Source organism: Muntiacus reevesi, chromosome 3, assembly GCF_963930625.1.
Source record: "Muntiacus reevesi chromosome 3, mMunRee1.1, whole genome shotgun sequence".
Classification (NCBI taxonomy): Eukaryota; Metazoa; Chordata; class Mammalia; order Artiodactyla; family Cervidae; genus Muntiacus; species Muntiacus reevesi.
The window spans coordinates 102579176-102596410 of record NC_089251.1 but is presented as its reverse complement, the minus strand read 5'-3'; the positions used below and the strand labels follow the sequence as shown (position 1 = coordinate 102596410).

Sequence of the window (17235 nt, the reverse complement as noted above, 5' to 3'; positions counted from 1 at the left end):
AAATCTGGAACTGAAAAGTACAATATCTGAAGTAGAAAATTCACTGGATGGGCTTAGTTTAAGAGCAGGTTGAAACTGACAGTAGGAAACTTTGGTGAATCTGAAAGTAAATTACTAGAAATTAAAAAAAGAAAATTACTAGAAATTGTCTGTTCTTAAGACAAAAAGGAAAAAAGAGACTTTTTAAAAAGCATTTCATTGATCCATGGAACAGTATCAGAAGCTCTAACACGTGGAATTGGAGTCCCAGAAGAAGTGCAATGGAAGAATAAGCAAAAAATATATTTGAAGAGGTAATGGCCAAGAATCACTCAAACTGTGAAAAGCATAATTGACATACTCAAGAATCTTAACGAATTCCAAGCAGGGTAGTACATAGAAAACCACCAGGCACATCATGGTCAAATTACTGAAGATAAAAATACAGAGGAAATCTTGAAAGCCGTGAGAAAAAACACACATTGCATGCGGAGATGTGAATGATTGTTTACTACTCATCAGAAATTGCAGAAGCTGAAACACAATGGAATGACTTCTCTAAATTACTAAAAAGAAAGCTCTGTGAACTGGAATTTTATATTCAGCACAAAGATCCTTCAAGATGAAGATGAAATTAAGACATTTTCAGATAACAAAAAGTGAAAGAAGTAATCGCCAGAGACCTGTGCCACATGAAAGAGAAAGTTTTTCAAGCTGAAGAAAAATACCTTGTGGAATCTCAGTTCTTAGGAAAATAATAAAAAGCACCAGATATGATCAATATAAAACCTTTTCCTCTTAACTGTTAAAGTAGATGATAACCTTAAAACAATCTGTAAGGTATTACATACAGTATGACTCTCACAGATGCAGTGCGTGTGGTGACTGTCTCCTGTGTTTTTGGCGGCGCTGGGTCTTCTGTAGTCGCAGCGGGCGGTGGGCACTCTTGGTCTTGTGCGTGGGCTGCTCATTCCAGTGGCTTCTCCTGCTGCAGAGCGCGGGCTCTGGGCGCACAGGCTGCAGCAGCTGTGGCTCCCGGGCCCTGTGGAGCTCAGGCTCTGGGGTCGTGGCGCTCAGGCTTAGTTGTTCCACAGCAGGTGGGATCTTCCCAAACCGAGAACTGAACCCACGTCCCCTGCACTGGCCCGCAGATTCTTAGTGCTGAACTACCAGGGAAGTCCTGATAACTGCTATCCATCATAAGAACTGAGAGCAAGTTCACCTATAAAGTTGGAAGGTGGTTACCTGAAGTGATACAGTATTAACTCTCAATCCATTGAGAAGTTAAGGACATATAATTCTAGAGTAACTGACTGGTTCAAAACTGGGAAAGGAGTATGACAAGGCTGTGTGTTGTCACTCTATTTAACTTATATGCAGAGTACATCATGCAGAATGCCAGGCTGGGTGAATCACAAGTTGGAATCAAGATCGCCAGGAGAAATACCAGCAACCTCAGATATGCAGATGATACCATTCTAATGGCAGAAAGCAAAGAACTAAAGGGGCTCTTGATGAGGGGTAAAAAAGGAGCGTGAAGTAAAAGAGTAGAGTGGTAAAGCTGGGTTAAAACTCCTCATTCAAAAAACTAAGATCATGGCATCCAGTCCTATCACTTCAAATAGAAGGGGGGAAAGTGAATGCAGTGACAAATTTTAATTTTCTTGGGCTCCAGAATCAATTCAGACAGTGACCGCAGCCTCAAAATTAAAAGACAGCGTATTAAAAAGCAGACTTTGCCGACAAAGGTCTGTATAGTCAAAGCTGTGGCTTCCCAGATGGCGCTAGTGGTAAAGAACCTGCCTGCCAATGCAGGAGACCCAAGATACCTGGGTTCGATCCCTGGGTCAGTAAGCTCCGCTGGAGGAGGGCATGGCAACCCACTCCAGTATTCTTCCTTGGATAATCCCCTGGATAGAGGAGCCTGGTGGGCTATGGTCCATAGGATCGTAAAGAGCCGAACATGACTGAAGCAACTTGGTACACACATGGTTTTTCCAGTAGTCATGGAGATGTGAGAGTTGGACCACGAAGAAGGCTGAATGCCAAAGAATTCATGCTTTCGAATTGTGGTGCTGGAGAAGACTATTCAGAGTCCTTTGAATGGCAAGGAGATCAAACCTGTCAATTTTAAAGGAAATCAACCCTGATTATTCATTGGAAAGATTGATGCTGAAGCTTTAAAATTTGGCCACGTGATGCAAAGAGCCAGCTCATTGGAAAAGACCCTGATGCTGGGAAAGGTTGAAGGCAAAAGGAGAAGGGGGCAGCAGAGGATGAGATGGTTGGATAGCATCACTCAATGGACATGAATTAGAGTAAATTCCCGGAGATAGTGGAGGACAGGTAAGCGTGGTATATTGCAGTCCATGGGGTTGCAAAGAGCCGAACACAGCTTAGTGACTGAACACACACACAACTGTTTTTAATGCCAAGAGACATAGGTAAAATGGAATTGGAATATATAAATTAAATATATATTAAAATAGAATTTTTAAAATACTAATGTAAAAATACTACTTAAAGGAAGGCAGAAAAGAGGGCTTCCTAGTGGCACCAGTAGTAAAGAACCCACCTGCCGATACAGGAGGCACAAGAGACCCGGTTCAGTCTCTGGGTCGTAAGATCCCCTGGAGGAGAGCCTGGCATGCCACTCCAGTATTCTTTTTCTTTTTGTTGTTGTTGTTGTTGTTTTCACTCCAGTATTCTTGCCTGGAGAATCTCATGGACAGAGGGGCCTGGGGGGCCACAGTGCAGCCTGTCGCAAGAGTCGGACATGACTGAAGCGACTCTGCATGCATGCACACACTTTGAAAATGTTAAGAAATGGAAGAAAACACAAAATATTCATCTGGCCTCAGGAAGGAGCATGGTCTTTTAGACTTAAAAGAGGACAGTATCATAAAAGGAAAAGTGGTCGACTTTTAACAGTGTGAACATTTAAATTTTTTGCATGTTTTAAAATTTTGACTTCCAAAATCAGAAGTCACATAGCCAATTGCTGGTTGAGGGAGGAAGCAGGATTAGCATCAGATGTTAGATGTGTGATACTGTGGTATATATTTGGTCTTGGGTTTCTGGTTTCTAAAACCCTTGTAATCTCAAACAACTATAGGGTCATCTTTTGTTTTGTTTTCACTCTCAGTTCCTCAGACAGCTTCGGATAAGTAATAGAGGTGAAATGGGTATTTTTTGTTATAGCACGCGCGTTTCAACCACACCTGAGTTTTATTAAGTGATTTCTTAAAAGCCCCTAAATCCACTCGGTTAGGACTGGTTGCTCGGACAACCAACCGTGAGATTGGAGGGCTGCCCTCCCAGGAGGGGAGCGGGGCTAGAGGTTGAACCCTTACCAGTGACCAGGGGTGTAGTCAGCCCTCCCTACGTGATGAAGCCCCCACTGAAACGCTTGCCTCCAGGGCTCAGAGCCCGGGGCGCCAGCGTAGAGCGGCCTCTGCATGGAGACGGCGCGGGTGCCCGCGCCCTGCCTACGCCTCCCCCGGCGCCTCTCCCCGAGACTGCTGGTAACAACCAGGGAGCTGGTCAGCAGGCGGCTCGCTCGTTATTTCTGGGGGGTCAGTTTAGCAGGCGAGGAGCGGGTCTTAAGGACCTCCAGTTGATAGTGTCAGCTTTGAGTTCCACTCTGGGATTCCCACTTGATGTTGCAGAATCACTTGGCATGGAGAAAACACCCACAGTTGGTGGCCGGGAGTGAAGTCCTGGGAGTGAGGAGCATAGAGAGAAACAGAGGAGTTTCTCTCCTGGAAGCTGGTGGTTCAGACCTTAAAAAGGAAAACTCCCCAGACTTCAGTAAACAAAGAGGCAGACAGCGTGGAGAGACTGAGTCTGTGAGATTAGTCCACTGGAATGAGTGCTGCCTATGGCAGGGATTTGTATCTGCTTTGTCCTCTGGTGGATGTCTAACGCCTGGAACACAAGCTGGTACAGAGCAGACTTTCAATAAATAATTGATGTGAGGAAAGATCAGTGAATTTATGCCACATATTCAACCACTGGAGTGTTCAAAAATCTCAAGACAGTGACAGTGATAACACATCTCCATTCTTAGAATAGCAGGGTTTTTTTTTTTTAAGGTTACAATTCCCAGTGTTAGCAGAGGTACAGTGGAAAGGGTGTGACATATTGTTGGTAGAAATACATAACAGATAATGCGGATGTGTTAAATAACCAACCTTGTTATGGCAGTCCTCTCACTATATATCAGATTATCATGTTATACACTTTAAGAAATGGAAAAAGTGGAAACAGTGACAGATTTTATTTTCTTGGACTCCAAAATCATTGCAAATGGTAACTGCAGCCATGAAATTAAAAGACGCTAGCTCCTTGGAAGGAAAGCTATGACAAACCTAGACAGGTATTAAAAAGCAAAGACGTCAGTTTGCCAACAGAGGTCCGTCTCATCGAAGCTGTGATTTTTCCAGTAGTCATGTTTGGATATAAGAGTTAGGCCATAGAGAAGGCTGAGCATCGAAGAATTGATGCTTTCGAATTGTAGTGTTGGAGAAGACTCCTGAGAGTCCCCTGGACAGCAAGGAGATCTTAAAGGTAATCTTAAAGGTCAGTCTTAAAGGTAATCAGTCCTGAATATCCATTGAAAGGACTGATGCTGAAGCTCCAATACTTTGGCCACCTGATGCAAAGAACTGACTCACCAGAGAAGACCCTGATGCTGGGAAAGATTGAAGGCGGAGGAGAAGGGAACGACAGAGGATGAGATGGTCAGAGAGCATCACTGACTCGATGGACATGAGTTTGAGCAAATTTGGGAGTTGGTGAAGGACAGGAAGCTTGACGTGCTGCAGTCCATGGGGTCGCAGAGAGTCGGACACGACTGAGCGACTGAACAGTAGCGACAGCATGCCTTAAGTTTACACAGTCTATGTCCGTAGTCTCAGAGTTGGGTAGGGGAGAGAAAGACGGCATATAGAAAATTGTGGGAGGGGGCATATTTTTTTAAACCTCATGCATAGAGAAATACTGAGAATAGGGTGGAGGTGTCAACCAGGAGATAGGTTTGCTAAACATGTATCTGCCAGCTACTCTGAAAATTGCACTTTTTTAAAAATTGAAGTACTGTGTAGTTGATTTACAATATTATGTTAATTTCTGTAGAGCAAAATGACTCAGTTACACATATTATTTTTCATTTCTTTTCCACTATGGTTTATCACAGGATATTGAATATAGTTCAGTAGGACCTTGTTGCATGTTTTTATTTAATCTTCATAATTTGATATAAATATTAATTCCATTTTACAGATGCAGAAACTGAGGCTCTGAGAGAATAAGCCATTTTCATTGAATCAAAGTCTCTGCGGTCACAGTTAGACTGAATGTATGTGGCAGACACTGCTCTTCAGTGTTTTGTTTTCACTGTGTGTTAATTCACCTGCAGCAGTCCTGTGTGATTGCTCTCTGTGCCTCAGAGCTGAGAAGCTGTTAACTAACCATTTAAAGCTACTTACTGTTTTCATCCAAAAAAATAAAACTGAAATTTGAAATAAATTATTTGGGAAAACTCTTCAGAGAGCTTTAGAGGAAGAAACAAAAGCTGCCAGTGTGTAGAAGTTGTTCCCTAGTCTAAACACGTCTCCATTTCTTCACGCTCCGTTTCCTAGAAATGTACGTGCGGTGCGGTCCTCAGAGTAGAGCTCAGTGGTCCTTAAACTGTGAGAGTGCACGTTCTATTGTGTGCGCACAGTGAAAACTGGGATGAAGGTGACCTCAGAAGGCCAGGTGGGCAAGAAGAGCCGCTAACACGTGTCGCTGTCTCAGGCTATATCATGGTAATGTGTCAGGAGATTGGGCTTCACATGAATACAGCTGCATCTGATATTTTTGTGACTTTTTTTTCTTTTGGTCAGCTGTGGTCCTATGGTGTTGGATGCTTTAATCAAGATTAAGAATGAAATTGATTCTACTTTAACCTTCCGAAGATCATGCAGAGAAGGTAAGCCTTTGCTTCCCTGTTGTTAGGCTCGAACACTTTTGCCCTGGTTCCCAAAAGAGGCCTGGGCTGGCCAGAACCAATACTGGGGCTACCTGGACGGTGGCTGTAGCGCTTTGCCAGGTAGCCCCGCCACAAGTCACACTTGCTTTTCTGGGGCAGAAGTGTTAGGAGTTTGCACTCCGGATACAGGTTCGGGTTTCTGAGTTTATTTCCCTTGAGGAGCTTTCACTTGCATGGTTAATGCGTCTGACGGCCTCTGTGAGCAGCTGCACGCTTCGGGGACCAGCTCAGATACTCTGCCTGGCAGCCACAGAGCCCCTCCACTCAGGTGGTGGGGGGTGGATTTCTAGACACTCACCACTTGTCCAGCAGGGGAGTCGCGCGTCCCCTGCCAGCTCCCAGCATCACACATGCCCAGAGCAGGTGGTCAGTGGGAAGTTTTGGGTGGGAACAGCGGTTGCTGCATTGCGCTGCTGATTCCAGGCAGTGTGCACCGACATTGTTTACTTTCATAGCTACGTACTAGAAAAATATAATTGTGACAGTGGAACCGTGATAGAAACGATTTTTTAATAAGAATTTAAGTTAAAAGGAGCTGATTTAAAGAAAACTCCTAAGTAATCATCCAGAGAGTTCTCTGGTGTGGGGAAAACCACAGGAGTGCTGTGACGGCTGACGATCCTGCCGGTTGTGGAGCACAGACTGCGCGCACTCCATGCTGGGCGCTTCACGTGAGACACACAGGCGTTGCGGTCATCGACACTCTGCGGACATGTGAGGAGACGGAGGCCTGGGGAGGGTCTGGGCTTCCGGACGGCCCCGGAGGTGGTCCCCGGAGTGGGGAGCCAGGACTTAGGCAGAGCTGTCGGATTCTGGAATTAGTCCTCTCAGGCGGTACACTCACTTAGCCTGGCTTGGAAGCCTGGGGTAAAACCAGAACAGGGTCTCTGGGGCCGACCATGGGCTGTGGCTGACTTTCTCCCTAAAATACCTTCCGTACAAGGAAAGGTCGTGACAGCTGTCAGCCCACCCGCTTCATCTGTGTCCTGCTGTAGACTCAAGCATTTAAAGTCCTGCTGCTAAGACGTCTGTTTTGATTCAGCTAATCTTACAGGGCTGGATTTAATGTAGCCTATGCTGCTGACACGTATGATTATTTGGCTGGATCCTGCTGTTGAGGGAACATCCTGCTGTAATTGAATACCAGCCTCACAGCACAGGAAATAAAGACACTTTTCAGTAATCCTTCTGAGCCAAGAACACAAGGTGTGGCCCATGTGAGCTAAAAGTAAAAAAGGCAGGATGATAGTGACTGTGGCTACTTTTGTTTCTCTTGTAAAGAAAATTTCCAGGTAAGCCCTGGAAATTTCATTGTTTTTTTTTTTTTTAATTAGAGATGTGGTGGCCGCGGGTTAGACTGTGTAGTCATTTGTAACCCTGAAATACCTAGGAAATTCCATACACAGGAAATGAGTGCAAGCTAAGGAGTTTCTTATTTCATGGTGCTTACTCAGCACCTTATTTTGCTTACTTTGGTTGGTTTCACATTAGTTCATCCTCCTTGGGAAGTCGGTGCTAAGGCAACTCAAATGGGCTTCATACCCAGAGAGTAGGCACCGAGCTGCTTTGTGGAGACAGACTCAGAGCAACCTCCGAGGCCCCTGTGTCCAGGCCTCAGCTTTAAGATGACCCAGACAGTGTTGATTTATTTAGTCTTAGTCTGTTGAGGGTTTGAGTTTAGTGAATTCCTGGCAGTCCAGTGGTTAGGACTCTGAGCTTTCACTGCCAAGGGTCCAGGTTCAATCCCTGGCTGAGGAACTAAGATCCCACAAGCCATGCAGCATGGCTACACCAAAAAAGAAAGTTTGGTTCAGTGGGGACCAGCACAGCACTGTGAAGCAGTCATCCTTCAATTAGAAATAAATAAATTGTTTTTAAAATTTTTAAGAATAATTCAAGTAACAGTGACTTTAAACACACACACACAGAAAAGGCGGTTTTTTCTCTCCGAAGACATGGGGCGAGGAGCTAGGACCAGGGGGGCCCTCGGGCGCCAGCAGCGCCGTCCTGGGCGGGCACCTTCCAGCCTCAGGGTTGCCCAGAGTCTCCGTTCCAGGAAGGGCGGGTAGGAAAGGCGGCGGGCACCCCCGTGGCTGCTGGAGCCTGGAAGGGAGCCGGCGCAGCGGTCACGGCGCCCCATGCTCTCTCCAGGCATCTGCGGCTCCTGTGCCATGAACATCAACGGAGGCAACACTCTGGCGTGTACCCGCAGGATTGACACCAACCTCAACAAAGTTTCCAAAATCTACCCTCTGCCACATATGTATGTGATAAAGGATCTTGTTCCTGTAAGTTTTCTATTTGCTAAATGGGTTGGGAGGTGTGTGTGTTTCGCTGTAGTTCTTCAGGGCAGGTTTCTTTCCTGCCGTGAGTGTAATTAAGGAATGTGAACGGCAGAAGGTAACTGGCCTAGAAGGTCCTCCAGCCGCTTGTTTGGTGAGGATTGTTTGGGAATAACAGGGCACAGGATTTTACACTTGAAACAGTTTCAGAAATGAACAATTTGACCCTAACGACAAAGAATTCATGTGGAAAATCTCCGTTGGGAAAGCAGCCGTTGTTGTGTGCTTGAATTACCATGTCCTGATGTCTGACCACCTTTCCCTTCACTCACTGGGTGCTTTCAAGGGTATCAGGAGAAAGGACTGCAGGATGGGAAAGTTTCTCACATGGCTAAAGGAGAGATTTCCTGACCACGCTTACATGCGACCATTTCTCCTTTCGTGGTCTTTGCGTGTAGCTGTGCCAAAGAAAGAGAGGCTGGCTGCTGCTGTCACGGGGCGGGAGCGTGGGCAGTGTCCAAGAAGTGGGGGAAATAAGAACGCTTCACAGGGCGGGAACGGGGACAGTGTCCAAGAAATGGGTAAATGAGAACGCTAAGGGTGGCGGTGGAATCTGACCCGTTTCTTCCTCTTCTTCCTCTTCACCTCAGGACTTGAGCAACTTCTATGCTCAGTACAAGTCCATCGAGCCTTACTTAAAGAAGAAGGATGAGTCCCAGGGAGGCAAGGAGCAGTACCTGCAGTCCATAGAAGACCGTGAGAAACTGGTCATTAGTCCCCGCTTGTTGTCTGACTTGAGGACTTTGTTGCAGAGATGTTTACCCAGGGGGCTGGGATGGGGGTGGGGAGGCTGGCGTGTGGAACTTCAGCATCTTCCGGAAAGGAACTTCAGAACTAACTGTCCAAGGGTTGGACACACAGCCTGTCAGAGCCAGGTGGGTAGTGAGGACCCACAGAGGACCCAGAGAGGACTGGGGACTGGAGCAGCACGATGCCGCCGCGGCGCCAGACCCTCGTCTTCTTCACAGGAAGCTAGTCTGTCGGTTGCCAGGCTTTGACAAGTGACAGCTGCGTCAGTTACTCCCGTAACAGTGCAGGCGAATAGAGCACATGCTGGCCGTCTGCGGCCCGGCTGCCACCACTCTATCTAGGGACGGGAGTGAGAGGTGATGGCAGAGCCAGGACTAGGACTTGCTGCGCGCTCTGGTAACGCGGGGTGGGCTTGCGACGGGCCTGCTCTCTCTGGGAGGTGCCACCCCTGTGGCAGGCTGTGAAGTCTCCGAAGGTGACGGGGTTGTTATCAAGGGTTTAGTCTCTCGCACACTTTAACCTCCTCCAAGTCTCTGGCTTGCACACTCCCAGGACACTCCTCTGGAGAGGAAGAGGTGGAAAGGGGGACCAGACGGAGACAGGTCCCAGCATTGCTTCTGCATGAGGCAGGGACTCACGCTGCCTCAGGTCACCGCTTCGTTCATTTACGGGACAGTCCACTGGCAGACCGAGCCCGCCTCAGCGGCGGGCCGTGCCTCACCCCTTCTGGGTTCCATGGCATGAGCCGTCTTACCAGCAAATACTAACTGTGTGAGTGAGTAAATGAATTTTGCCTTTTTAGGTCCTGGGGAATATTTAGCCTCTCTTCTCTTCCCTGTTGGAGAGGGAAATGGCAAACCCGCTCCATATTCTTGCCTGGGAAATCCCACCAACAGACGAGCCTGACAGGCTGCGGTCCATGGGGTCACGTAGAGTCAGATACAGCTGAGCATGCACTCACACATACCTCTTCCCCATAAAACGTTAGGAAAGGAAAGTCCTTCAGACTTGCTGGTGGTGTAGTGGTTAAGACCCCAAGCTCCCTGTGAGGGGCGCGGATTCCATCCTTGGTCAGGAACCCCGTGAGGGGCGCGGATTCCGTCCCTGGTCAGGAACCCCTTGAGGGACGTGGGTTCCGTCCCTGGTCAGGAACCCCGTGAGGGGCGTGGGTTCCGTCCCTGGTCAGGAAACCAAACCCCATGTGCCACACGGTGCAGCTCAGAGAGCAAATGGAAAGTCGTGGTGCGAACCAGGCCTGTCATCATGGAAACGTCAAGGGTCAGCATGGTGATGTAGGTCAGAGCAAGCAGCCAACTTCTCTTTCAAGAGCTTCTTGTTCTCGGGACGTAGCTACCCCTAATTTCTAACTTCAGGGAGTCTATCATATCAAGTAGACTAAATAATATGACTATTATTAAGGCTTTGACCTTAATAAAAGGTCATAAAAGCTGTGACCTTACGCCTTCTAGACCGTGGGGCCAGCTTACACGCTCACCAGCTGAGAACACAGGTTTTGCTGGAGAGCTGTGGTTACCGTGGTGACCATCAGCTCTGCTGTCTGCTTACAGCTGTCACTTCAGGTGTCAGCTTGCCCTTCTGTTTCGCCACTTGTAAGCAGTTTCTGTTGTTCCCCAAATCAAAGTCCGGTTTGTTGAAGCCTGTTGAGCAGGTTGAGTCTGTGAGCGTGGCCGTGTTAGAGGAGGCATTCCAAAGCAGGCCGCTCGGCGGCCCGTCTCAGCTCTGCTGTTGGCAACTGTGTGATGCTCGGCAAGGGACCTAACTGCTCTGAGCCTCTGTGCCTCACTTGTAAAATGGGAATCTAACAACACTCACCCAGGGTTGTTGTGCCAGTTAAGTGAGGTCATTTAGGCAGTGAGGCACCCAGTGCTCAGTGCGGGTTGACTGTTTGGGACAGTATTGGTGTCCCCCTGGAAACCTTGAGACCCCTGCTGACCCCGGGCAGAAGCTGGTGTACACTCCGGATGCCTCAGCACTTGGGGGCTTTTTAATTTCTGCTAGACTGCATTTGAGGTGGTAAGTTCTTTTCATGTTTTTTGTTTTTTGGTTTTTTCTAAGATAAGTGAGGTGTTATTTATTAAAGGATAAGTACATGTGGGCTTAAGAACTCTAGGCTCTAATCCAGCACATGTCTGAAGATAGTTCCAAGATCTTTTTTATGAACCTGGTAAATCTCTGCAAACCACTCCTAGGGTTTCGCCAAGAAAACTCGTGCAAAACAAACAAAACTCAGTGCAGTTTGTCCGTGTGCTGACCCCACATGCCACATTTAATCAGCTCAGGTCACAGCCGTCTCTCCCGTGATGGGCTCCTGATTGCCCTTTCTCCCCACACAGGACGGGCTCTATGAGTGTATTCTCTGCGCCTGCTGCAGTACCAGCTGCCCGAGCTACTGGTGGAATGGAGACAAGTACCTGGGCCCCGCGGTCCTCATGCAGGTGAGGTGCCCTCGTTACCGTGAGGGAGGCTGAAACTCGGGCATCCAGAACTCCAGAAGGACAGTGTGCTGGAAAGCAGCCATTCCGAGGGGCGGTGGTGTCCTTCCCTGGCACCCTTACAAACAGGGTCATGGGGCGCGGCGCCCTCACTTGGCTTCCGATGAATCTGGGGCTTCCTCTGCAGGCTGCCTTCATTGAATGTGGCAGCGGCCACACCAGGGGCTGGTGGCTGCAGGTCGGCAGGCCGTGCCGTGCAAGTGTTTCAGACATTTTCCTGTGCAGCTGGCTCTTTGCTGCCCACTTGCCCGCTTTCCCTGACTCCATCTGTCAGAAAGGTCCTCACCTCCCTCAGGGATTTTCAGCGTGCAGGCAGGGCAGAGAGAAGTTTCTTTGAGGGGCAATTACCCAGTGCGAAGTTGGAGGTGGTTTCCCGGCTGATGAAAGCCCGCAGCGCTGGGTCGAGGCGAGCTGCTTTTCATGGCCTCTGACTGGATGTATAGTTCATGGCCAAGGGTCACTGTCTTTGTTCCCAGAAAGCTCATACTTTTTAGATTTGTGGTCAGTGCTTTTCATAGACCCTTAAGCAGCTCGAAAAACAACTTCTTGTTTCTCATTTTCCCACAAAAAGAGAAGTTCTGTGGTTCTGTGACCAGTTAGCAGTACTGATCCTGGCCCAAGTTAAAGATTGAATAGTGAGGCCTGTTCATAGCTGGCACTCAGGCCAGTGTCTGAGCTGTTGGGAGGCGGAGAAGTCCTCTCGGTCACACTGCTGGAGCAGGCCTGGTGGTCGGGAGCTTAGTCAGCGCTCAGATGGCTGGTCTCAGGCTGCGATTGGCTGTGCTAATTAAAAGAATCAATAAGTAGAATAAACCTTAAGTTGTCTGTTTACCCAGAGAAGGTGAGTGGGTGCTGGGGAGGCAGTTAAAGAGAGTCAAGCATCCCATTCTTGCCTTTGCTCTTTCATGTCTAGGAAGCAGGCTAATGAGAGCAGGAGATCAGTAGTTGAAGACATGACGCCCACTGGTGTATAATTAAGCACCAGGGACCAGGTGCTGTGGTTCAGAGGTTCGTGGGCCGCATTAGTCGATGTGATCAGAAGATGTTATGAAAGGGTGGAGAGCCTTTCTCTGAAAGAGGACGGGAAGTGAAGGGTGTGGAGACCACCTCTAGGCCGGGCCAGCAGGGGCTCTGCGCGCCGGGAGCTTTGGTGTCAGCCAGAGGGCTGCTCGCTAGTTAGGGCTCAGCCCGGCTCACCAGTGCCCGCCCCCCCAGGCCTATCGCTGGATGATCGACTCCAGGGACGACTTCACGGAGGAGCGCCTGGCCAAGCTGCAGGACCCCTTCTCTCTGTACCGCTGCCACACCATCATGAACTGCACGCGGACCTGCCCCAAGGTACGGCCCGCGGCCCGCGCCTGCGTGTGCCTCCCCTGGGAGGCAGAGCCCGCGGGCGCTTCGGTGTGGACCCGGGGGTGTCGGCACCTCGGCGCTGTGCGCAGGGTCCCGTGGGCGCAGACACGGCCCCTCCGGAGGGGTCTCGGGCAGGGTTCCCGCTGGCCGGGTCACAGGTTCCTGCTCTCGGATCCGCTGGGTTCGCCCTGACTGCAGGAACCTCAGGACGGAAGCTGCGAGCACAGGCAGCCGGGGGGAAGCTGCGAGCACAGGCAGCCGTGGGGGCTGCGGTCCCCCGGCCCGAGGGCTCTGCCCGCCGCGCTCCTCCTCGGAGCTCTGCTTGCTTAGCTTTCACTCCCTCTTCCTGTTCCCACCTTGGGGGTCGCCCTGCCCACCGCCTCAGCAGCTGCCTGTCTCCTCATTTCTCAGGGAGGCTCGTGGCCCAGCTCAGCTCTCCCAGCACAGCCCATGGCGGCCGCTGTGTTCCGGCCCGTGCGCGGGGAGCCGCCAGGACCGCCCTCCGCGCGGGACTGTGGGCAGAGCAGTTTCCTTTTAAAGGACAGGCAGTAAGATGGAAGACTCGCGCCCAGCCAGTTAGCGGTTTAAAAAAAAAAAGGCGGCATATCTCAGCGGAAGTGAAGTCCAGACTGGGCCATGGCCCTGTTTTGGGCTCCCGGCCCCAGCCTGCCCGTGGGGCGTCGACGCGGGGATTGGCGGGCCTGCTGGGTGCTGCCGGGCGGAGAGCGCGGGCCGCAGGCACGCTGCCTGCCTTTCCCCGGCTCCGCCCAGTGAGCCGTGTGGCCCGGAGGCGGGTCCTCAGGACAGTGTGAGCGCTTTCCTGAGTGAGCGCTCAGGAAAGGGGACCTTCCGCTATTCAGAACAAACTAGGTCCTGGGCCGGATTGGCCGGTCCGTCAGAGAACAGCCGCTCCGAGGCGGCCTGGCTTGTGTGCATGTTTCTTAAAAGTTCCGCAGAGACTCCTGGGCGTGAACGTGTGCACTGCAGAGGGCAGCAGACGGGCCAGCCAGGGGCCGGCCCAGCGTCCCGCCCGCCCCTCGGTAAAGCGGGGGCGTGCACTGCGCTCGGAGGCTGCACACAGGCCCTGAAACCATCGAGTCCGCGCCTTTCACACACGGGGAAGCGGAGCCCGCAGCCGGGGCGGTGTCGGGCTGGGGCAGGGCTAGAGGCCCGCCACCCGCCTCCCAGCGCCCGCGAGGGCAGGAGTCTCGCCCAAGGTCATCGGGCTCTTCGTTCAGTGCCACTTCCATGTCATATTGATGCTCTTCTCCTTTTTTCAAGGGGCTGAATCCTGGGAAAGCTATTGCTGAAATCAAGAAGATGATGGCAACCTACAAAGAGAAGCAGGCTTCTGCCTAACTGCTGAGCTCAACCTGACTGTAGCAGGCTCAGAATGCAGTTGACCTCCGAGTTCCTTCAGAGGTCGTGATTTCCCACAAATAGAGCATGTACAATAAACAGTCCAAGAAATAAACGTTATTCTAGTTTATTAACAAAAGAAAGCAAGCCTGTTCCTTACACGTGCGGCAGCGGGAGGTGCAGGTGCCGTGAGGAGGGGCCCGTCTAGAAGGGGACCCGCATCCAGAGCTGGGCCGTGGGGCGTGCGCGGGCGCAGGCGCAGACCGGTGCCGCGTGGGCTCGCTCCCGGCTCTGCCGCTTGCCAGCTGGACGACCCCGGACACGGCATCTCTGCTGCCCCGCGTGCCCGTCTGGGAGGGGCATCTCCTCGGCCCCTGGAGTGCGGGCGCCTCCCACCCTGGGTGCTCCGCAGGCTCTGGCCCATGGTGTGCAGCGTCCCGGTTTCTACAGCTCCCAGTATTAGAGTTGCTTAAAACCACGTCTCGCCAAGTCCGTCTCCGTCTCGTGGAGACAGCATTACAGAGTCCCCCAGCACAGCTGTGAACTCCACTTCCACAGGGCCCTCCAGAGCCCTCGACCTCGGGAAGCATGGATTCCCACCACGGCCGCCCTGGCTCTGCTGCTGCCCCCAGAGTGGTAACGCTGAGAAAAAGGTGGCAGCTTGTCAACTTAAAAATGGAAACCCCCCCTAGCTCGCCAGCTTTCACATCCCCTGCTGACCGTTCACTTCTTTCCTCTAGAGCTTTGTCATCTCAGATGTGTGGAGTTCTTCATTCCCTTCAAAAATGAGGTTCAAGATAGTAGCAAGTTTCTATTGTTTTTCTTCCTTGTGGTAAAATGCACATAACAAAATTACCACCTCGGCCATTTTTCAGTGGACGATTCAGTGGTATTAGTATTCACATTATTGCACAGCCCTCTCATCTCCAGAACTGTTTTCATCTTGCAAAACTCAAACTCTGTCAAACACTTAAAATTTCTCCTTCCATAGCGCCTAGCCACCATTATTCTACTTAGTATTTCTGTGACTTCGACTAGTCTACCACATATAAGTGGAATTAAATGGTGTTTGTCTTTTTTGTAACACCTTTCAGTTAGCATAAAGTTTTCCAGGTTCATTCCTGTTGCAGCAAGTGTCAGAATCCCTTTTTCTAAGAGTGAAGAATCCCATTGTATGTACACAGCACATTTTGTTTATCCAGTAGTTGATGTACATTTCGGTTGCTTCCATGTTTTAGCTACTGTGACTAACAGTAGCTTTCTTCTTTTACCCCAGGATACATGAGGTCCACGGTGCTACTAAAGATCTGTGTGTGTGTGTGAAATCTACCTTCCACTTTAGCTTATTTACCCACTGGTTCTCTGCTTTTTGGCAAGGATGTAACTTATTTACCCATTTACCCATTTAAATACACGTTCTGGTGCATTCACTCTGAGGAATACTACTCCAAGGCTGTTTTTTCAAGTTGTAGCACTGAGATTATCCAGGAAACAAAGGCTTCTTGTATCAGGAGGCTAAGAAAAATGTCTGACTCACTGAGAATGAAACTTAATGGGCATTTCTGGCTTAAATAGTTTGGCCTTAGCTGGTGGTCCACCGGTTAATAATCGGCCAGCCGTGGGACGTCCCTGGTGGTCTAGTGGTTAAGACTGCACTTCCAATGCAGGGGGCATGGGTTTGATCCCTGGTGGGGAACTAAGATCCCACATGCCATGCAAGAAATAAAAAAAGGATCCGCCTGCCAATGCTGGTAACACAATTTGGATCCCTGGTCCAGGAAGATCACAGACCAAGGGGCAGTCACGCTCAGACACCACAACTACTGAGCCTCTGCCCTAGAGCCCACTCCCCGAGAGCCTGCGCCCCCAACCAGGGGCGTCACCGCAGGGAGACCCCAGGCTCCTGCAGCTGCTGAGCCCGCTCCCCGAGAGCCTGCGCCCCCAACCAGGGGCGTCACCGCAGAGAGACCCCAGGCTCCTGCTACTAGAGGAAGCCCGCTCCCCAAGAGCCTGCAGGGAGGGACATCACAGGGAGACCCCAGGCTCCTGCTGCTAGAGGAGGCCCGTGTACCGTGACAAAGACTGAGCCCATAAATGAAAGGGGACCATTCAAAGGCACTCGTCTGATACCACAAGAGGTGAGGGGCAAGGCCTGTCCCCTCCCCCCTAGGAGCCAAGGTCACCAAGAAAACAGGAACATACATTAAATTATTAGAACTTTAGAAAACACAGTCTTCACCCTTCCGTTTGCTGTTGTTATTGTTGAGTCACTTGTGTCCAACTCTGCTACCCCATGGCTGCAGCACACCCGGCTCCTCTCCATGGGACTCTCCAGGCAAGAATACTAGAGTGGGTTGCCATTTCCTTCTCCAGGGGATCTTCCCGATCCAGGGATCGAACCCCGGTCTCCTGCATTGCAGGCAGCTTCTTCACTATCTGAGCCACTGGGGAAGCCCTAACATTAGCATCTCAGAATTGTGGACCACCTCAGTAAGACCACGCAGTACACAGTCTTCAGATGTTCAAGCTCCAGGTTTGGAAGTGAGACCTGGAAAAATCTCTACAGCTTCCCTACCCCGGGCTGGGTGGCAGGAGGGCACAAACGGCCTTCCAGCTCTGTTCACACGTAACCGATCTCCGACAGCCTCGCGGGGAGGTTGCATTCCTGGATAATTTGATTTTGCTTCTAATCTCTAGACCTGTAGGGAAAGATGGGTTTTCTCGGGACTAATTTAATGGCTTTATAGATGAGTTCTGCGCCAGCCAGCTACTGACAAGAAGCAGGGGAGCTGCCACTTCAAATCAGCTTCATCAGATGTCGTTTGCAACCGTAGATCTCTCACCCCATTTAAACTCGAGCTAAATTAGAATATGTTATCGACTGATCGTTTAATTTACTGCTTAT

At 50.3% G+C, this 17235-nt stretch overlaps 1 protein-coding gene across 1 annotated transcript in view; it reads left to right on the top strand.

The window, feature by feature from the left end:
• The window catches only part of SDHB (succinate dehydrogenase complex iron sulfur subunit B), a 30598-nt gene extending 16125 nt beyond the window's left edge, over nucleotides 1–14473 (top strand). The window contains exons 3-8 of the mRNA XM_065929894.1: nucleotides 5868–5953; nucleotides 8165–8301; nucleotides 8946–9062; nucleotides 11460–11561; nucleotides 12834–12956; nucleotides 14253–14473. Of these exons, the coding sequence (XP_065785966.1) occupies nucleotides 5868–5953; nucleotides 8165–8301; nucleotides 8946–9062; nucleotides 11460–11561; nucleotides 12834–12956; nucleotides 14253–14330 (643 nt within the window). The 3' untranslated portion in view covers nucleotides 14331–14473. The remainder of the gene's footprint in view (nucleotides 1–5867; nucleotides 5954–8164; nucleotides 8302–8945; nucleotides 9063–11459; nucleotides 11562–12833; nucleotides 12957–14252) is intronic.
• The last annotated feature ends 2762 nt before the right edge of the window (nucleotides 14474–17235 follow it).